General features: G+C 43.0%; 1 protein-coding gene and 1 long non-coding RNA gene across 3 annotated transcripts in view; one reads left to right on the forward strand and one right to left on the reverse strand.

The window, feature by feature from the left end:
• doc2b (double C2-like domains, beta) overlaps nt 1-14,656 on the reverse strand; it is a gene marked incomplete at its 5' end in the record, with an annotated part of 137,570 nt that extends 122,914 nt beyond the window's left edge. Inside the window, one exon of the mRNA XM_079508659.1 lies at nt 14,320-14,656. Coding sequence (XP_079364785.1) covers nt 14,320-14,656 — 337 coding nt within the window. The remainder of the gene's footprint in view (nt 1-14,319) is intronic.
• LOC306928495 overlaps nt 1-22,227 on the forward strand; it is a 134,528-nt gene extending 112,301 nt beyond the window's left edge. Inside the window, exons 5-6 of one of the 2 annotated variants that reach the window (XR_013790700.1) lie at nt 2,966-3,069; nt 22,106-22,227. This is a non-coding gene — a long non-coding RNA (uncharacterized lncRNA). Of the gene's footprint in view, nt 1-2,965; nt 3,070-4,062; nt 4,196-22,105 lie in introns of those variants that run through there. The other variant, XR_013790701.1, reaches the window with a different exon arrangement.
• Nucleotides 22,228-23,174: the final 947 nt, after the last annotated feature.

The following is a 23,174-nucleotide window of genomic DNA, read 5'->3' on the forward strand; positions in this document are numbered from 1 at the left end:
AGTCAGTGTGCCACATTAACATAAAGTTACCGTACATTTTGACACATCAAAAGAAAGTATTTCCAACAGATTTTGATTGTCCATATACATTACATGTTTTTCTTCTTTTTAAATATTTTCTTTCACATCCGGACATTGTAATGATAACCCACCTATCATCAGAGTTCAGTTTGAATGAATGTATAATTATGTGCAGGTTGTAATTTAGATATAGATGTGAGGAGACTTAATTTAATTGCCATCCCCAGTTCCTGCTTACTGATGCATGTGTCCCTAGCGATGACATCAGGGAACAGCAGTTTACTACCTCTGGTCTGCTTTGAGGCAGGATTCCAGAGAAGAAGGGAAGATATAACCTCATTGTCAGCTCTGTAGCAGTGGCCAGCAAACTGTGTTCTTCTGGATCGGACTAGTGAAGAAACACAGGGAAAGTTGCCGTATATTAGATTAGTCGATGGGTGGCTCTTCCAAGAGATATTTTGCTCTCTCATTTACACACACACACGCACGCACGCACGCACACACACACACACACACACACACACACTTGATTTTAAACCAAAAGTACTCTCTCTCACACTGCCATTTATCACCCACCCCTGTGCCAGTGTTGGTACCCGTATAAGGTTTTCTACCCCTGCTGTAGGCTCTGCTTTCTTCACAAACACGACACAGAAACCTATGCTTCTCAGTCATTTCACATGCCACTGAGTGACTTCATTCCTAGCACCATCAAGTAACTGAATAGAATGTTGCCAAACTTCATAACAGATAAAAAGGAGACAGGGCTGTGGAATCATGCGTTCATTTGTTTTTCCCACAGCTAAACTTAGAAATGTAATTTTCCTACCCTGCTGCGTGTTGCATCCATTAATGTTATCCCGCTTTGCCCTTTCGACCGGAGTGTGAATTCGGCAGTCTATACAGTAATTGCGCCGACGGAGAAGAATCCTTTTAGTTTATGGTTGACATTGCCAAGATAAATGCTAAACACCACAGGTTAATGATGTAACAATACTATTTATTCTGCATGAGTAATGACCCGTGAGTTGCATATCTAGAGGAGAAAAGCCAAGATGACTATTTCCAGGAACACTTTTATTTATAATCATGTGGCCAACTGTGTCTTTAAAGCAACTTGCACAACAGGTAGGCTAGTTACTTCAGATGAATTATCTCTTTTTCAAACTAAAATGACAGCATTTAAAAGACAGACATACAAAAAGACAAGACTATGAAAGGCAAATTATTGAGATGGGAGGGTGGGAAATTACATGTAGGGTGGTTGCTGGGGAGAGAAGGTCACGTTAATGAAAACAATGAGCATAAATGAATAAATATTAACCACTGCTATACAATAAAGCATCGACATTCTCCCATCTCGTCCTTTAGCACGCCTATAACTCGAGCCTTTAAAATCAGATAAGGCAATAAAAGACAATAAAAGCCTAATAAAGTCTAAGATGGCTGCAACATTCTGTTGCATTAATACTGTCTCTCTGCCTATGCAGGTATTTACGAGGAACTCTATGATGTGTGTATAATAGCACATGGTCACTTGTATAAACGGTTAATAAATAAATGCATTATAAAACTATGCACGGACACGACCAGATGCTGTCATGTTGGTTGTTGGTCAAGCTTAGACGGCAAATGCTGCATGTACTGACCTGAGCCGACACTGAGGGGTTTAGTTTAGGACCACATGCTGAGATAACCCCTCTGAGAAGCTCGGTCCTCTGTGGGTCAAGTGAGAGGAAGGGAGGGCTGACAAATAAGTGTAATAAGTGTATTAGTGTAATACGTGTAATAGTGTAAATAGTGTAATAACCCTAATAGCCTACTGTGCCAAATTTGGCACATACCTACATTTATATATATTGTTTGTGCTAAATTCAAATTGAGTATCTCAACTTAATATAGCATCTGATTGATGGCAGAAACACAAAGAAATTATTATCATTATAAATTAATTCAGTCCAAAACTGTGGTTAAACTGATCTTGATTAGTTAATTTAGCTGGGTACAGGGTACGCCCTGCCCTGGAACCCCCTCCGGCCGGACCCCCACCTCGAGAACCACTGCTCTGGGAGTCAAAGCCTGAGGTTGAGCCCCATGTGCAAAGCTATGACAAACCCTAGTGTTCTATATTGGACAGTCTGTATGCAGAACGTAGCCTCCCAGCACTTTCCATCCATGATAATTAGGATTTCCCAGAACCACATCACTTCGGGCCAATTAGTGAGCGCACAGCAGGGCTTTTAGACACAGGCGCATCATCACCTCAGTACATTACTGCTGAGAGGTGTATGAAAATGTCTCTCAAAATGATCCATTGTCATTTGTAACAAAAAAAATCACACCCGTGTGAATTGAGTGGTGCAAGTCCGTGTGGGGGTCCCCAGGGGGTCCCTGAAACTTCCAGACCCACAGGAATGAGCCCAGGGTGCCGGCCCAGTTCCGGTGAGCCGCCCCGTGTCCCAAACGGTCGAGAAATGGCAGTTACCGCGTGGGGGTCCCCGGGGGTCCCCGGAACATCCAGACCCCCAGGAACACGCCCAGGGGGTCGGCCGGTTCCGGCGAGCCGCCCCGTGTCCGAAACGTGTGGGGGTCCCCAGGGGGTCCCTGTACTGTACTGTACTGTACTGTACTGTACTGTACTGTACTGTACTGTACTGTACTGTACTGTACTGTACTGTACTGTACTGTCACACCCAAAATCACACCCATCATATATACTGTGTGTGTGTGTGTGTGTGTGTGTGTGTGTGTGTGTGTGTGTGTGTGTGTGTGTGTGTGTGTGTGTGTGTGTGTGTGTGTGTGTGTGTGTGTGTGTGTGTGTGTGTGTGTGTGTGTGTGTCACATTACTGCATTATTACAGCACTAGCTCTTTGCAAAAATACAGAATTTAGCCTGAAACTCATTCTCATGGGGTACTAATGAAGTCTTCATTATCTATCTACAGTATGGATTCAATGCCCCTGAGATTGCTGCCCACTGTCAGAATGTAAAGATGCCAAACCGGATATCTGTCAGTGTGACATAACAGTCCAATATCCTAATGTCAAGGTGAGTCCTCTGAGAATATGTAGTAAATCTGATCAGTATAGCGTTGCGTTAACGTTAAAAAAGAAATGCAGACCATTTAACATCTTAAGCCTTATTACAAAAAATATATAATAATATATGATCTAAAAGCTCACAACACATCATGATGTGACTCGCTGTTAGCTTTTAGATCACCTACTTTAGCTATTTAAATGTTTGAAAAATGTTCAAATGTTTGGCCAATAATGACTTGCCCAAAATAGAGATGCCAGGGATATAATGTTTCTGCAGCAATAAGTGTTAAGACTGGAAATAACCATTTATTGCAACAAATGGAATACAGTTAGATTTGGCGTTAAGGGCTCCTGCTTAGGGGAGATGTTCTCTGAATTTTGTCTAAGCAGCAAGCTAAGCAAAATCAGGGAACGTTAAGCTAAACCCATAGGGATACAACAGTAATACATAAGCAATACATGACAGATAAGCACTACATGACATGTTATTTAGCTTGGATCAGCAGACATAAATCATAAATTTTTGAGCCTATGGCATACTAATAAGGATAAAAAGGTGGAGGCTGGGGTGGAGGTAAGCTAAGCATCGGTGAATGCGAAGCGGGCAGCAAGACAAGCAGAGATAAGAGCCATAGAGTTACGACAACTCCGTTCACTTCATGGGGCCAGTCCAATGGCTCTTCTACATAGACTTCTATTGGCGAATAGGGACACCGGAAGTTTATGGAATGCATTAGAGTATATGGGCTCGCGCGAGTACATGAACCACGTGACCAGGCTGTTTTCTGCCCCCTCAATGTCGCAACTCTGTCTATACTCTATGGCTTTGGTGAATGCAAAGCCGTGTTTAAAGGAACCGGCTCGTTACATGAGAGTATGGATGTGTGACGTAACGGTCAGCTGAGTGTGAATGAGGAATTGGATGCTAGGTTGATTAATACAATCAGCTGATTGCAGCTGAGCCATTCAGACTAACATGTCCCTTTATGAACTATCGCAGGCTACATATCACTCCAAAGGAATATGTCCAAGAACAAACCAATCTGAGAATCCCATCGACAAATAACGGAAAAACAGCGACCCCTGTTTTGTCTGTCCTGAGAGACTAAGAACAAACAAACTCCCCCCTAAATCAAATAGAACTGCACTGTGATGTCAACACTACACAAGGCAGAGTTTAACAACGGGGTAAACATCTCTCTTTTCCGATGCAATCTAAAACCATAGGAAAAATGTTCCTACATCACTTGATGAGACATTCAGCATAATTGTGTGTGAAATGTCTGTGGCGATGAGAGCCAGTGGACATGTCTGCCGGCTAAAAGCCTTATTGTTTTGACCACCAACAGTCTTCCAGCACAATGTGAGATGTTGTTTATAAAATCAACTCTTTGTTTCACTTCTCACTTCTCATCATTCTGTACTGTATGAAGAAAGCCCACACATTTATTATAGATGGGAATGGACTTTCATTGGTAATGGATTTTGTTGGCGAGGCCCAGCAGGACATTAACCTGCAGTATGTGTTTTTATAGGTCCACACTTCCTTCAAAGGATGATTGAAGCTTTATTATTTGTGAGGATGGCAATAGCGATCAAGTCACTTGGTGTTCTTTTTTAGGTCATACAGTATGTGGATATTTTGATACACCAGTAGAATCACATTGCAATGCGGAATACTGATTTGTGGCACCTAGGGGCAGAAGTGAAAGCGCTTTTGATGGTGCACTCTCTACAGCATCAAATCCCTGTTTGACGGTCATTGTCACATGACTCACAAGATCATTTGTACTAATATGGTGTACTAAATGTACTAAATGTCATGTTTCTGCAACATCAGTAACATATGTAGCATTGTGGGGACCCCCGTTCCTATGATGGAAGTGAAATTGCTTTTGGCTCTGTTTTGTTTAAGGGACCCCTCAATGTGGGACCCATATTTGGGGTCGATTATTATTGATTTCTGCCATTTTGTTTGTCAATTGGGCACTTTTGGATTACAAAGTCCATAACTTGTTTTTTGAAATTTTAAAGTGGCTCTATAACAATATATTAATATTTAGTTATATTTTTCAATAGATGAATCATTACTGACAGAAGAGTATGCATGTAGACTGCATGGCCAGTAATGTTATGTTAAACAGCGATCAAGATTGCAGTTTTATGTAAGAAATACTGGAGGAACATTCATTGTATTTATTCTTGTACATTATACTTGTGGGGTTTATTAAGAGAAGCTGTTAATGCCACCACTTATTATTTCTCAACTCCAGTATTGAAATAATGCTTCTGTGAAAAAACCAATAAACAAAGAAATGCTGGAGGAACAACAAAAAAGATGATTCACGCCACACAGTATTGTCCTCTGTGTTAATGTATCCATGTTACTGGTCCGTTTGGCTACACTTGTAGACTGTCAGAGTTAAATGAACACTCTGGATTTTACAGTGTGTGCTTACTACTCACACACCGGCAAAAACCCAAGTCAATTATTGACCACCTCTACAGGGTCAAGGCTGCAACGCAGAACAAGGAAATGCTGCGATGTGGGAAACCTTGACGGAGTCGTCATCTGGTCTGACATGTAGTAGATACCGGAGGCACCAGTGCAACTCCATGATCAGGTCCATACTAGTGATGCACCAATATGAAAATTCTTGGCAGATACCGATTTAGCTGACTGATACCGATATTTATTTAGTATTTGGTGTTATTATTTGTGCCAGGGGTAGAAATAACTGTTCAGAATCTGCAGAAATGTCACAACATAATTAACACACACACACACACACACACACACACACACACACACACACACACACACACACACACACACACACACACACACACACACACACACACACACACACACACACACACACACACACCTCATCTCATCTGTGCTGAACTGAAAGTGACTGGTGTTAGTTAAAAACAAGCCCTTGAATGACATGATAATGTTTACTGTGATTATGGTAAGCTTACATTTCATATCACAAACGCCATCGAGTAACTGAAACCTGTGTTGAGCGATAGTAGCAAATATCAGCCGATACGGATGTGCGGCCGATATATCGCTGCATCCCTTTAGTCCATACAGATACCCTCTCTGTGCACATCAACATGTACATACAGTACGTACACTGTGTACAAGTCCTCAGTGTTCATTCAAAGGGAGATCTGGTTTTTACCTGGGCTCTATTATGTTTTTTTAGGTGACCTCCAGACGTTTCACGTCCGTCCGGAGGGGCAAGCCACTAATTGAAAATATGCCTATTTTATATTCTTAAATCTGTCTAAGAAAACATTATTCCAGTGGTCCCCAGGGGTAAAATTAAATTGAATAAAACTGAAGAAGAAGAAGAAGAAGAAGAACAACAACAACAACAACAACGCATAGTTCTGGCTTGTCCAGTGGCAATCGAATGGACTATCACTAATTCCAATAGTTTGGAACCCAATTTGGAACACACCCTCCCTTCGTTTGTGATCCAAACGATCTAAAATGATCTAAAAATAGGGCCCAGGTTTAAAGAAAACAATGTTCCCCTTTAACTCTGAGAATGGACAAATGTAAAGAAATGGACCGTAAGGATCCAAATGTACCCTTACGGTTCCATTTGGTTCCATTCTTCCACTCTCAGTTGAGTCAGTTACACATGGAATGAACACTGAGGTTTTTACTGTGTACAAGTTGTGACCAAAAAACCCCACGACAACCCCAAATGTCAAATTGGTTCTCTGCACTGAAATAGCTGGCATTATGATGACATAATGGGTTTAGTGGGATAAAGGGAGAGCAAAGGCAGACTTTCTGTGTGATTAGGCAGAACTGCGGGCAAATGTTCAGTGCAGAAGGAAAGTCCCAATATTAGCAAATAATTTTCGCAACGTCAATAGTACCAATAAAACAACGTATGCTGTGAACGGTACAAAACTCTGCCCAGCTTTATTAGCCCTTGGCTATAGTCAGGAAACATCAAGCCATGCACTGCGGTGTGTTACACCAGGTTATTATCAGATGACAGTTTACAGATACCCTTAATAGGATTCTAGGGCACTGGGCTGGGCAGCAAATGGAATCCCTCATTACATTAAAGAGTGTGTTATGAGACCAGTGTGAGATTTCCACTGGATCTGTGAAGTTTTTTTCAGTTTTTGTGGGTTTGTACCGTAGTGTAGACTGGCTATTGGCAACACCATTGTACGAAAACCTATAAACAGGTCGTTTATGTCTTCACAGGACTCAAACTAGTGAAAATAGCTTGTAGATCGGATTTTTCACTACTTCTTAAATATTTGTTCTAATTTGTGGAATTTCTTAGATTTTTCTTTTTATTGTCTGCACCAGGCCGAAGGCATGGGGAGAGAGTATGTTTTGCACTCTGTCCGTGTGTGCGTGTCTGTTACCAGCTAATCTCTGGCACCGTTAACTTGGTCGATGCCAAATTTTGCACACACACTCCCTGGATGCCAACGATGAACTCTCCCCCAAATTTTCCAGAACGGCCTGTTATAGCGCCACCAGCAGGCCGACTTTTGTAAAACACATTTTTTTATATTACTCCTCCAGATTCTGTCAAAACATCCCGCAAATCGTTACACAGTATCTCTATAGTCATGTGTTCAAGACGGATCTGTCAGATATTTCAGATTCCATCCTAATTGGCTAACATTAGCTTTCAAAGTTTGCAGGATTGGCCAGTTTTGAACAAAATGCCTCAAATCATGAATGCAGCGTGCAATTTACGTGAAATCTTTCACAGACTTTCCTACTAGGCTGAGGAATATATCCCACCCTTTTCACATTGGCCTGTTATAGCGCCACCAACAGGTGGATTTTTGCAAACCCATTTTTGGAACCCATTTTTGGAACAAAAAGAAGAAATAGCAATTTTTTCACATTGGCCTATTATAGCGCCACCAGGAGGCCACAACCTGACCTGGCCTGGTGGAGACCTGTGCCCCGAGGGGCACTTTTTCTAGTTTCTTCATGAAATTACTGAAAAAATCATTGCATTTAGTTTTTAATTCATGAAAAGTTTCATTTTTTTGAAAATGTTTTGAAATAATAATTAAAAAACAAAAAGTAGGAAACAAAAAAGAAAGGGACCCATAAAGATGTATCTGCGACCCACAAATGGGTCCCGACCCACAGTGGTTTATGGTATACGTTTGCCTTTTTTTCCTGCTCCTCGCTCCATCCTCTTCATTCATCACCGCCATATCTCCCTTCCCTTTCTTTGGAAAATATTAATCCAACCTCCTTATCAAAATGTCAACTATCCTCCACAATAGACTGAATTAACTGCCCCCCCCTCCCCCCCCCCCCCCCCCCCCCCCTCGCCAAGCAGTTCTAAAACCGCAGGCACCTTCATCTGGATGAGAGGCCAAGCAGAACTACCAAAGCGAGCCGTCTCAGGGGTAGAGCGGTTACGCACCCCAACCTGCAGTGCTCCTGTCAACATTATACTGTATGTGGCTCGGTTGCTTATCTCTCGGAAACACAAGAACCCCGGCCCTGTCACGCAGGGCAGAGCGACTATTTCACGTGGCACCGGTTGTGGCGTGCCGCCGGCCCGTACCCTCCAGGTACACGCAGCTAATTGATGTGGCAGAGATCCCGCCATCCAAATGGTTTTGATTGCTCCCATCATAGGGGAGCGAGGATCCAATTGGTGGGTGATGCACTTTTCCATTTCAATTAAAATCACAGGTTGAGTCAATTTAATCTGAGAAGAAAAAATCACACTTGTGTGAAGTGAGGAGCGCTCTTTATCGCCATGCATCATCATACACCACATTCCGTGCTCAGCCAATCAAATCATCACACAAAGCTGGCCAATCAAATCATCAGAAATGTGGTACACACAAAACTAGCCAATCAAATCATTACAAATGTGGTACACACCATAGATATTTAAAAAATAGATCATTGGATGCTGCAGTTCGTTGGAGCCATGTGTGTTGACGGGAGGGCGGAAGAATCTACACTGGTACGCCGGAAGAGTGGACGGCACACTACGTCACGCTGCCACTCAAGTGACTACTGGCCAATCACAGCGCATCTTTTCCGGGACTTATCATACCCGAACATGCGCTCTGTGACGCACACTCATGCTTCCGTGGGGCTTCGCAAGGAATCTCTGGATTTTTTTGCCCTCCCTTGAGCACATACTCTCCAGAGTTGTACACTATCAGAGTTACAGATCTGTAAGGGTCCATTTGGAACCCCCTCAAGGAATCCTGAGGCGGGGTCCCTGGACCCCACTTTGCGCTTTGGATAAAAGCGTTATATAAATGCACCATTTACTTTGCAAACCACAGCTCTACATACCAAATCTCTTTACCGAAAATAGCTGATCTGCAGACTCACAATCCGTCTCGTTGCTACACGTTGTAAGCCATAGGTCTGCTATTTTCGCTAAATGTTTGCCCCCAGAGTAGGGAAGGGTTCCCAAACCTTTCAGGCCATGACCCTGATGCCTGAAGAAGGTCAGTAGACCGAAAGCTTGCAAAATAAATACATTGATTGTGCACAGATCTGAGTGTGCGGAGCTTCCCTTTATTTTTTTCATCAGGCCACGACCCTGCAAAATAAAAAAATAAAGTGGGGAGTCTGGGGACCCCAAGCAATTGTAGGCATTGAATCTGTTCCACAGATACATTGTGGAAAGAAATTAAAATAAAATAGCTGAAAAGCTCACAGTGTGAGGCGTTGAGTGCTTGTTGATCGGCTATTTTCACAATGTTTGCATCTTTCTTATGTATTATTTGACAATTTGGCCAATTTGGCATTAAAAAGGTCTTTAATGTAAATTGTAAATTGTAACTTCAGAAATGTGCAGATACCTCACACTAATACTTTGTTGGTTTAACTTTGTTTACTGTTGAGTGAGAAAACTATGTTGCACATTAAGCTAATCATCTGGGGACCCCCCCCAAAAAACGATTTGGGGACCCCTGGTTTGGGGACCCCTTCTCTCGCGTTCATGTGGTCAAATCTGGTCTGGTCTCAATCTGTAGCGAAAGTGTGTTAGTTGCTCCAGTGAGGAACCCTGTCTCAGCTCACATATATTCCCCTGGTGTAAACTGTGCCTTGGGATCATTTGGGGTGTTACATCATCAGAGCCAAGTAGCCAAGTTGTTTTCTTTACCGCGCCACCCCTCATTAGACGCATTTAGCACTGCAGGTGAGGGGTTTCGTCACGGCAGGCGGGGCCTCTATGCCAGCAGTCCTTCTCAAGACTTTTATTTACTATTATTCATTCGTCGTCACAGCATTTGCACTGTGCAGTCTCAGTCCGACACGGTAGATTAATGGCGGTGTGTCGCAGATGTCTGTCTCCTCATGTGTTCATCATGTCGTTAATCTGGTGCCACTGTGAAGGTGTTGTCTGGCTGTGTTTGTCTGCAGGGAGCACGCAGAGTTGCAGTGCAACTCATGCTGAACTGACACCGTATTGGACGCAAGTGCTAATGTGATGTATAATAGCTCCCTCTCAAGACCATGAATTGTAATTTGCCATGCCTATTCATAAGCCGGCACATAGAACAACTCAACCGCCGATTTACTCAGATAAGTATGGCTTAAGTACGTGAAAAATTGCAGAGAAGCCACAGAAGTGGTGGATGATGTCAAAACCACCAGATTTAGCTCTTGTATATATTATACATACAGAATTCTCTCAGACTAAAAAGCATGTAACGTAGCGGTATACTAAAGTGTTTCTGTAATGAATCACATTAACTCATACATGGCCAAGGACTTAATTGTCGTGTTTTTGATGAACTTCCGGAGCGCCAATGACTTATTTTACGTGTTATTTAGCTTCCTATAAATTGATATCATTATATTAATGATGACTTACTGCACATCAAGGCGACCATTCTTGTGCAGACAATTCAATTCAATTCAAAGGGCTTTATTGGCATGAGAAAACATACGTTTACATTGCCAAAGCAGAAAGCACAATACAACAATACACACCACGTTGCTGCCGACAGAAAACAAACACCTGCACTGCCAGAGCAAACTCATTTGCACACAGCAGTATATGACAGCCAGAGTGGGGATTACTTTCTCGTCTGGGAGAGAAAGCTACGCTCCCGTTCTTTCTGTTTCCTCTATTGATAAGAGCATATCTCCGCTGTTAGGCATAAACCTTTTATGTCCAAAACTGCTTTTCAGGGAATGCGGGAAAAAAGTGTTCCAATGGATCCAACGTAGTTATTATTTAGCCACAAGCTTTTTGTTACAACTTTTCACTGGTTAAATATTTATAAAACCCACAGACAGCCTCAACCATTTCCGACTTGACGTCCCTATTTTGGATTTTTTTGGAAGTCATAATAGGCAAGCTCACAGCATTATGCAACACGAGCTTGTACATTGGTTGCTTTTGCTACATTTAGTATAAATGAAATATGGAGATATAAGAGGCTTCAGCCCGATAGCAACGATAGTATCCTCTCACGGAGGCATAGATGAACATCTGCCAGACCAGACCTGTTTGTTGTGCTCTCTACCATCCCCCCTGTCCAGTTCTGGATTAGAGATGGCCTAAGCCCTCGTGCATGTGACAGTACATGGATTAACTCTTTGGAGAAGCCTCGCTGCCGCCACGCGTTAACCTGCAATCACCAGACAACCCTGACAGTAAAGCGCCAGAAGCCATTCTATTCACTGACCCTCGTGAGAAAAGCTATTGTTGAGTAGTAGGGCTACCACTATCCTATTGTTGAGTAGTAGGGCTACCACTATCCTATTGTTGAGTAGTAGGGCTACCACTATCGATGTACTGTTATTCTGTTAGTAGTAGGGCTACCACTATCGATTATGTACTGTTATTCTGTTAACTGATTATTCTGTTGATTACTTTTTGGTTAAGTGAATAATCGAGAAGCATTTATTATCTATTTTTTGTGGATCATTTGTAACAATCAACGTAAAGATGACAGTGTCGCACAAAAATAACAAAAATAGATATAAGTTGACCGTGCGCATTGTGAGCAGGTAAATCGCAATAGCAATGTTCAGTAATTTGAGGGTGTGGGGGGGGGGTGTGAAATATGAAAATTCCCACCCAAAATCGATGATTTTACTAGAAATATATCACAGATTATTTCTTATAATTGATGTAATCAATTAGTTTGATTAATTGTTGCACTCCATATTGTTGGGCACAGGTGTGGTTTGGTATGGATGGGGTTATTAGAAGGTCTCTTAACAGGGAAATAAATCTCTCTACATCTGTGACTTTGTGTGGATGGCGGAGCACGTATCTTGTTGTCCAGCACAGGATTCAATTCCTCCTGTGATCCCATCGCTCATGACAACCTAGCGTCAGATTAAAGGAATGTTCCCTTCTATGATCAACAAGTCACTATTGTTGCATTGACACGAGCACAGGCACCTCAATCAGTGCCTTCAAACACACACACGGACGCACTCCTGATCGATGCACACACACACGCACGCGTGGGTTGCACACACACCTATTATGCTCAGAGAAGCGGAGACACATACTGTAGCTTCCCTGTCTCACAAATAGTAAAGGCATTCTATGGATGAATAAGAAATTGCAACAGAAACTCTTTCAACTTTTTTTGTTTCATAAATATGTTAGTAACAACATACCAAAAGTCCTAAGAAATCTCAGTTGGTGGGCTAAAATATGTGACTGTACCATTAACGACATATTTAAGGCAAAATTCTCAAAATGTCATTCTGATTTAAGTAGCATGTGAAGTGTCAAACTAGGGGGTTTTCATGATTCTGAATCCATTCCAAGCATTAGTTTTGCACGAAAAACACTCCTTGGGCTAAAAACGGCCATAGCAACTTGCCCATTTGTGATAACCATCACATTTTGTGATGACGGCTATGGCCATTTTAGCCCAAGGAGTGTTTTTCGTGTAAAACTAATGCTTGCAATGGATTCAGAATCATTAACTTCACAGGCTACTAATAGAATTACATTTTGAGAATTTTGACTTACCGGTAGCTAGGTTGTTAATGGTACAATCACCTATTTTAGCATTGTCCCCTACTGGGATTTCTTAGGACTTTTGATAACATATTTATGAAACAAAAAACGTTGAAAGAGTTTCTGTTGCAATTTGTTTGAAGTTAACCCCTATGCCTATACTAAAAGCCTGTGTATGAATGTAAACAAGCTCTACTCCCAGAGGCTCAACAATACGCCTACAGATGTACACAGAAAAAAAAAAGAAGAAAAGTAAAACCCCCAGTGTTAATTTAACTCTGGGGGGTGTGAAAATGGACTCGCCTTTTACACTCTCACAGTTAAATAAACACAGAGGGGCTTTGCTGTGTATAGTCAGAGGATGGTGGTTGTTGTGTCTGTTCATTCTGACAGACACAGAAGAATAGAGAGAGAGAGAGAGAGAGAGAGAGAGGGAGAGAGAGAGAAAAAAAAAGAAGAAAAGCAATGAATCATACGAACTGGTGATCGACAGCGGAGACACGTGAACCAAGAAACCTCCGGATAAATAAATAGATGGAAATAAAAAGGGACACACACATACGCACGCACGCACACACGGAATCGGCAACACAATCACACAGCACACATTTACACGAGGGACGTTAAATCATCATCATCAAGCCTCATCATGCGTCTTTCGTCCTCATTAGGCTAGATTAGACGAGCAGAGCGGAACCGCTGGAGTCAGTCAAGGCAGCAGCAGCAACAGTTGGCTGTCGACAGCCTAAGAGTTAGGAAGTAGAAGCGCCACGGCAAGATGTGCGCACAAACAATCAACCCCCCCCCCCCCACACACACACACACACACACGCATACACAGTACACACACAAAAACACACGTATGGACCCGCAACAGGAGACTTGAGAGAGGAGAAGAAAAAGATGGGGGGAGTAGTCAAGGGAAAGGGAAAGGTGAAAGATAACGGCACAAAGCCAAACCACCGCAGCAATGCCTGGCAACCGCCCGGTGGTAAAAAATGGAGAGTAATCGGAGAAAGGGAGGAGGGGGGGGGGCTAAAAGCACTAGGCACGGTGGACAGACATCTGAAGCCTGATTTATACTTTGTGTCTCGCTCCTGAAAGTACAAGCTCACAGCTTGTAGATCTGCTGTTTTCGGTGCAAGACACCTGCACGCAACTAAGTGTAAATCAGAGGGCAACATCAAGGGAGGAGGGGAGGAGGGGGGGGTGGCGGGGGGCAAACACAAGAGTGTAAAAAGGAGAGGAAGAGAGGGATGGTCACTCACTGGAGTCATCTGAGTCATAGCCCTCCACATCTGGCTCCTCTTCCCTCTTGGTGGCCTGCGAGGAGGTGGCGGCTGTGGCGCCGCCCGCCAAAGCCCGGTCCGGGCTATCCTCGCCACAGCGGACCGGGTCACTGTCGGACGAGCCCCCCGCGGATGCGTACGTGGCGGCAGCGCGCTGCGGGCTGGAGGTGGGCAGCACCGAGGGCGGCAGACCCCGCGGGTAGCGGGGGAAGTAGTCTGAGATCTGCTTGATGGGCTGGATTGGGCCAGGGCACACATCAATGGCCATGTGCTCCTGGATGCTGATGGTGGGCTTCTCGCCTTTGCGTTGTGTCATGCATGCGATCCCCCCCGGGAGCAGTAGTCCCTGCCCGGCCGCACAGCCGACCTAACCCCCCCCCCCGAACAAAAACAACCCCCACAAAAAAACTAAAACTAAAAAACAAAACAGGACCCACCCCCCCTCCCCGTTCTTCTGGAAGAGGTGGATGTTGTCCTGATGGGTGCTGGGGGGAGTGGGAAGCGGTCCAGGTGCTCTGGTGGGCTGTAAGGAGAGTTGTGCCTGCCTGCGACCTGCTGCTTCTGCTCAGCTCTTCATACCATGCTGTCTATAACAGAGTCACTCACTGCCCACTATCTACCCGCTCCCTCTGCTCTGCTCCACCCCTCTCTCTCTCTCACTCTGTCTCTCTCCCTCCCTCTCTCCCTATACCCCACACCCTGCCCACATCTCCGCGCGTATGAGAGAGAGAGTGGTGTGAGAGGGAGAGGGAAGGGATTAAGGAGAGAGGAAGGAGGGATCAGATGATGTCACTGCTTAGCAACCAAGCGGTAAACAGGAACCGTCGACCGAGGTGCTTAATTGTGATATTAACCCATCCATCTGTCAGTGGGAGGGAAGCTCGGCGGCAGCACGCACGCACGCACGCACGCACGCACGCACGCACGCACGCACGCACGCACGCACGCACGCACGCACGCACGCACGCACGCACGCACGCACGCACGCACGCACGCACGCACGCACGCACGCACGCACGCACGCACACACACACACACACACACACACACACACACACACACACACACACACACACACACACACACACACACACACACACACACACACACACACACACACACACACACACACACACACACACACACACACACACACACACACACAGACATACTCTACCAGAAGATAGATCAATACCCCCCTTCCCCACCGCCCACCAACCTCCAGTTTCATTACGTGAGACAATGATTAAGTCTTTTTAAGTCTTATCCTTAAGGGCTGTGTGCGCGCGTGCGTGCGTGCGTGCGTGCGTGCGCCACTGCATGCAGGTGGACGTGCTGACACTGACAGATAATTTGTGAATTATGCTCAATGAAGGATGGCAAAGCAGTGTGGCACTCTGGGGTATTCAAAGTGGCCCTTTCTAAGCCTCCAACCATTTGATTTAAATTAAGCACTGCAGCAAGTCCACAGTAAACTGAGGCGCCGGTGTGCAAAGATAACCATTAAATTCCCCCGAGCAATTGGTGCCAACCCACTGAGCATTGTTGTCAGAACAAGACTGACAGTCGTAGTGGCCAACACCTCGAGGGCCATATGTATCAACGGGTGTGTGTGCGCATGAAGATGATGCTGAGTACAAATCTATGCAGCGATCGATATTATGAAAAGGAAATGTGAGAAAGTGCATGTATTTCCACAGGCACATACTCTGCAGGTGGTGTACACAGATTTTCATGCAGTGTGTTTTGACCACAGAGTCGTGAGACATGAGGAGAGATTATGAGAGTAAAATAAAAGTTATTTTCAATGTTTTAATAAAATAAAACCTTATTATACTTTACTTAGACTGGGGAACCTATAGGGATCTATGGTCCCCTCCTTTATCCCTCTACACGAAATCTCTTCACCGAAGATAGACAGTCTACAAGCTTACAATGCAATGCCGCATTGTGATGCATTGTGGTGCATCACATTATAGTTATGCAATATAAATGTCTCTTCAGTTCAATGTACTTTTTCCCTGTTGGTACAAATCGTTATGAATGAATGAATACATTTCTTAGAAAAAGAACATTGCGGTCTCCCTCGACATTTGTGTTGATATAGGGTATGCAAACTCACAACGCCAGGCAGCTCATAACACTACAATTCTTCTTATGGGATGTATTATTTTTAAGTTGATCAATCTCCTCTCCTCCTCCAGTGGCTGACGTACTCCTGCCATGTGGGCATTGTTCCACTTTTTGAGCCCCCTTTGAAGTTCCACCACTTTTTACAGCATGCCTCTGCAAGAGGCTATAGCCGTCTATGTCAGTGTCTGTCTGTCTGTCTGTCTGTCTGTCTGTCTGTCTGTCTGGTATGTCTTGTCTGTCTGGTATGGTATTGTATGGAGATCCCTGATGTTATCAATATTAAGCCCATATATGGGAATGTCAATATACGGCCATATCGTGACAGTCTCATGATAACCAGTGTGGTTGCCGCAATGTGAGTCACACTTGCAAATGAACCAAGTTGGTACAACACATGGATCTCCATGTGTCCATATGTGGAGCTGATGATCATCACATGGATCTCCATAGGCTATATGAAGATCACGACACTGACCTCATCAAACCCTGGATAGCCATACATGGTTTGACATACTAGACTCAGGGCGTCTTACTGGTAATGGATGTCAAAGGGGTTCTGATCACACTGAAAACTTGCCTTAATTCAGAGGCCTCTGTTCCACCTCTGTTGGGTGGAAACCTCATATGTCCTAAACCTAAACTATACTTTTGATGCTTTTGTGACACTGTGGTACAATCAAGTAGTGCATTTTTTTTAAATATATATATTCCTTTTGCTCCCTGTTGTTCTTTATTTAGTTCGGAGACTGGAATCTGAGTTTAGGGGGAGTGACATGCAACACAGGTCTCCAGATCAGGCAAACCGGGAACATTGGAAAATATCTGTTCAATGCACCAGCATAATCACTGAGATGACTGAATAATACAAGAATAATTTCAGTGACTTATGACCCATAACGTTTATAGGGGCCATTTTTATAGGGAGAACATTATTCACTAAATTGCACATGTAATTAACCTCCTTGAATAGACTGAGGAGTGTGTGATAACAGGCTAATTGCGATGTCCTTTTCAATTTCCACAAGGGTTACATACATACTGTGCAACAAAAGCGTCTGACAAACATACTGTAATACACACTCCCAATATTGTGCTGGCAAGCATAATAAGGAAAGGCTGAAAAGCCTTACTTTGTCTGAAAGACTAAATCATTTGAGGACTGCTACCCCTGCTGTCCTATGGTTGGCTGTGCAAATTAACTACTCGTTGACTACTTCAAGCTTCATTATTTATAATGAGAATAAACAAGAATAGAAATGGAAAAGTGGATAGTAGCTTAGAATGTTATCAACCGATAAACGCTGTTCTTAATGGAGGCAATATGGACATTTCCACATACTGCCTTCACCGTGAGTAAGCGACTAGGACATGAGGAAGTGACATTACTGCAGCCGGAGCGAAAACATGGTGAAACTGTCTTTGGCAGCGTCTGAAGCACCTCTGCTGGACTGAGCTGGGTTTTAGAAAGGAGATGAAAGATTATGTTAGGACTTAAAGTTGGAGATAAGGGATGGACATGGAATCAAGCAAAAGGGGTGAAGAGATAAGCAGACTCTTTTATGTTACAGTAGATGAGGTGTTATTGTGATATGATGTACTTTTGGTACTTTAAGTACATCTTGATGCCAATACTTTTGTACTTTTGTAATCTTGAATTCCGGACTTTTACTTGTAATGGAGTATATACATTGTTGTAGTAAAGAGTAGGCCTACTTTTTACACCACTGCACATCACATTTCTGTTTGCCTTTTAGGCTTCGTAAACAAAATCTGCACAACATCTGCATGACAAATAACTTAAAGGTCGACTATGCTACTGACTGTGTGTACAAACAGGGGAGGTGTTCAAAATAGTTACATACGTACAGTATAGTTGACTTAAATAGCCTATACAAAGCTTATTACTGATAGAACAAAGATGTCTGGTACCAATAACCAAAATTAATAACGCACTACGGCCAAAATAGGCAACATCCTTAATGATGTTAAAAACAATAACAATATATAATAATAATACTAATTAAAGAATGCATTGCTTTGCAGCTCAATGGACGGGATGCCATCTTGTGAGGATATTATGAATTCACCACAGTGTGGCATCACGTTCATATAGTCATATATAGCAATAATAGCCAATCTACAAGCTCATTTTTGAAATACAGTACGACCATTTTTCAACATTAAAGAATATATATCATGGCTGTCGGGCAGAAACCTGTGCCCAGCGCCTTTCTATGTGGAGTTTGCATGTTCTCCCTGTGTTCCCCAGGGTAATATCCTCACAAAAAACATGCAGTATAATCCTGGTCTCTAAACTGCCTCCCCCTGGTCAGCCTGGGCACCTGATGGAGGGGAAAGGAACTGGTTGGAATAACGTGTTTCTTCCACACGCTACGTCCTACCGGGGAAACTCCCCCCTGTCAGGTGATAAGAAGCGACCTGCTCAATCATTATCAGGACGTTGGAATATGACGTTGTTTTCAGCAATGGCGCCAAGCTGTGTTCACTTGGACTGCATCTATTCCGGGTGTTGCAGACATAACCTGACTCCGCCTGCCACCATCTGGCGGAGTCAGCTTAGTGCAGACATGTCGGGTGGCATGGAAAGTAGGGGGGCTAATATTTAATTTACTATTCTGTGCCTATCGGTAACTCGAACGGCACTGAGTCGGCTCTGGCGACTCGCTCGGCGGTGCCTCACGTGGCTCAAGGCTACCAGAGACGGCGCGCCTCCGTCATGGTCACGGTCATGGTCACAAAAAGCAAGCGCTTCCGTAGTTTCACTTCCGCGTTTCCCAGTATGTGTGATTCACATTTCACATTTGGCTCTTTTCCAAGGTCCTGATCACGGACATATTCTTGATTATAGGCTGATAACATTCAAAGCGGGTGCGCCCAGGATTACAGCTTAGGCAATTGGCACTGGTTAAAAAATGGGTTACAAAAATCGTGGGATAAAAATGAATGAAAAAAGGGCCATGTACAACAACGTGGAAATAATGGAAATATGACATTTCTGTTCATTTAATCCAGCAGTTCTTTTTTTTTTTTCTTTTTTACAGATGACTGGAAATGAGTGAAAAAATAATTAAGATTAGCTCAAGCCTCAAACAATTGCGATCAGGTGATTATGTAATACTCATGAGCTATAGTAACAAGAGAGCTGGAATATGAGAATCTCTTCCCCCGAACATTCCCAGACTGCACCCGATACCTAGAACGACCTAGAAATCATCCCATTACAAGGGGCTGTTATCACCTACTGAAGTTACTCTAGTCCAGTGTCCAAAAGAGAGATGTATACCCACACTAGTGAAAATAGCTGATCTACAAGCTCGCAACATACTTCTTAATAATAATATTATTTATTTATTTTATGGAATTTCTTAGATTTGTTTGTTTGTTTGTTTTAAAGGACCTATAACATAAAATTCAACTTTTTGCTCACCTATGTATTTTCTATCCTCACAAATACGCAATTTTGAACAATCAGTCTCAGGCTTTTATGGAAATTGCTCTCAGGAACAGCTCAACTGATTTGGTCATATGCGTCAGTGATGTCATCAGTATCACCCTACTTAATTCCACCCCCTCTTCAGTCTTCAGTTCCAAATGTGCATTTCTATCAGCACCCCCACCACCTCAGGACATGGTGGTACTGCAGCTAAAACTGCTTCAGAAGCCAAAACGAAATGCCATGGACTGGTTATATCAGAGTGGTGATTGATGTTCAAACCATTAGAAATAAGTTTGAGGGACATAGACAATATGATATTAAATATCATAAAAACAGTTTTAAAATGCATGTTATAGCTGCTTTAAAATACAATTCTTTACAAAAGAAATCCTACCAATCCTGAAATGTACAGTATGTAAATGTAGGTAAACGAAAAAATGTACTCGAGTCGTGTGACCCATATAAAAATTGGTCCCTGAGCCACAAGTGGGTCCCGACCCACTGTTTGGGGACCAGTGCTCTAGTCTTTAGGCCTACAGACTCATTGTGATTGTCATTATGAACCAAAGACACTCAAAGGACATACAGTATATCATTATCATCATACAGTATATCATTATCATGGGCACAGCCGGATTACCAAGCATCCCTGTCTGAGTCTTCTGACACTAGTGGAAAGTACTTTTACTCCAGTACTGTACTTAAGTTAAATTTTTAGGTATGTTTACTTTACTTAAGAGTATTTCCAATTTTCAGTACTTTTACTTCTACTCCACTACATCTGATCTCAGAGACAAAAATTGTGCTTTTATTCCACTACAATTATTTTAAAACTTTAGTTAGTTACCGGAGGAAAGGAGGCACTGGAGCAACTCAGACAGTTTAAACTGTCTGAGTTGCTCCAGTCCCTCCTTTCCTCCTGTAACCTCCCTTCTGTTTAGTTACTGGTTACTTTGTAGATTTTGATTATTAGTTTCGCTGCGCAAAACATACATTAACCACTTCAGCCCTACTCGTACTAGTACTTTTGCTCAAGTAAATGTTGAATTCTGGACATTTACGTGTAACAGATCAGTATTTCTCCATTGCAGTATTGATGCTTTTTACTTAAGTGAGAAATGTGAGTACTTTTTCCACTACATGCCCAAAGGTCCAAGCTGTAGAAATGAGCCCACGTGTCACACTAAATAGACTTGGCAGATTTCGGAGGGCCCTTTGAATGCCTCATTCAAGGCACTTCAAGTACTTACGCTACACTGTGAGTCAATGTGGTCCAATCATATCCCCTTTAGCTGCATGGCCAAAAAAAACACGTTACCTTGCCAATTGACAATTAACCCATTAATGACCCGAGGCCCCTTTTCTATAAATGCCTTCTAAATCCTAACAGTTTTCTGAAAAATGTATGTTTCTATAAATTAGCCCTCAAAATATTTTGTTCCAGGGACCCCAAAAGCAAAGATTTTTGAATAGCCAAAGTATAAAATAATGATTTAAGTGATTAAACTCTAATATGACACAGTACACAGATGGTTTCCCGGTTTTAATGTGTTAAAAAGTAAAATGAGTTGAAATTCAAGTTTATATGGTAATACATAAAATATTCATTCATTCATAAATGCTTTTTTTTAATAAGACAGGGTCCAATAACTGCATGGCTTCCCTGTGAATACGTTATGTCATAATTGATTAATATTACCGCCCAGCCTGACTATAAGTGCATGTGTTTGTGTGCCTTCTGCTCTCTGCAGTTCAGTGAGAATATTTTATTTCAAATGAATAGGCAAAGATAAGCAGATGTTTTGAAACAGGTCTGTGCCACATTGGAGAGGTTGGTTATTACAGTGGCACAGTACAGACACTTTTGGATTCAGTGTGCTCGTACATAGTGTACAATGTGGGTCCATTTGGCTTCATTTGTAAGCTGTGTGAATTAAATAAACACTTTAATTACTTGCTTGCTTACTTTACTTACTTACTTGTGGTTATCGCACCTTTTCATGGATCATAGGCCGTTGACTACCCTCCACCAGGGTCCTCTATCCTGGGCTGTGTTTTCCAGCTGTTTCCATGTCAGCCTAAACGACTTCATGTCACCCTTGAGGTCCCTATGCGCAATGAAGGTCTTCTTCTTCTTCTTCTCTCTTGCATGTGCCGTGTGGGCTTCAATCAAAGAACCTGTCGGGTGATCTTGCATTGGGCTTCTGGAGCGTGCAGTGGCCAAACCAGAGGCGTATCTACAATAAGGCGAGGGCAGGCGTCCGCCTGTCCAAATCCATTTCTGGCCTGGCCAAAATCCATACAATGAGAAAAAAAGAGGACAAAAACAAGACCTGAGAACTATTAAAATGGACAGCTGATTGGCCGTTGCGGTAGAGCGCGACCCTCAATCACCCATTGGAATGTAAATGCAGCCTTTCAGCCTTTGTATCCTACTCGTCTGACAGGTATATCTCTTAGTGCTACGATTGTGCGCGGGGAGAAGACAATTAACATATCTTGCCTGGCCAAAACGTAATTCCTGAATACGCCACTGGGCCAAACCATCCACACCCTCTTCTCCTGAAGTACTACCTGTGTTTTTCAGAATACTGTATTTAACCTATAGGCTCTATTGCTTTATCTTTATAGAACCAATAGTGGAAATACTAGACAATCTACAAGCTTGTAGAAAATATTTTGAAATACATACAAATTATATGTATATACTAGTCCTTACCCGTTCAAGGATAGATCATAGCCTATTATTGATACATGTATTTTGAGGCAGGTGGTCCGCGGACCCCAAGTGGTCCACAAAGCAAGAAAAGCATTGTCTCTCTCACACACACACATCAGATCGTTGAGAGAGAGAGGCTCGCCTCGTTCTCAAGAGATCGTGCATAGTAATCACAAAAAGCATCAATAGCTAACATGTCTCCCGTCGGTGGGCACGTTCGCACGACCCGTCGCTACTAATACTACTGTGGGGTGCAGCTCTGCGTGTTACGCAGCTGTGTGAAGTTGTGGGATTGATGGCGATGTTGCACAGAAAGCTGTGACCCATTAAATTAGTTACTTGCTTCCGGTCATGCATCTGTATCTCAAGATGCGTCAACTGCGTCACACACGTGTCACGTGATCTGCGGTAGCCAATCGGAGGAAGAAAATGGCGGTGTGATGCTAGAAGGTGATTTTGGCAAAAATGAAGTAAATTAAGATAGTGCAAGCACAAGTTTGGTGCTTGTAAGCAGTGTACATTGAG

The sequence above is a fragment of the Electrona antarctica genome, assembly GCF_951216825.1.
Source record: "Electrona antarctica genome assembly, chromosome: 8".
NCBI classification, from domain to species: domain Eukaryota; kingdom Metazoa; phylum Chordata; class Actinopteri; order Myctophiformes; family Myctophidae; genus Electrona; species Electrona antarctica.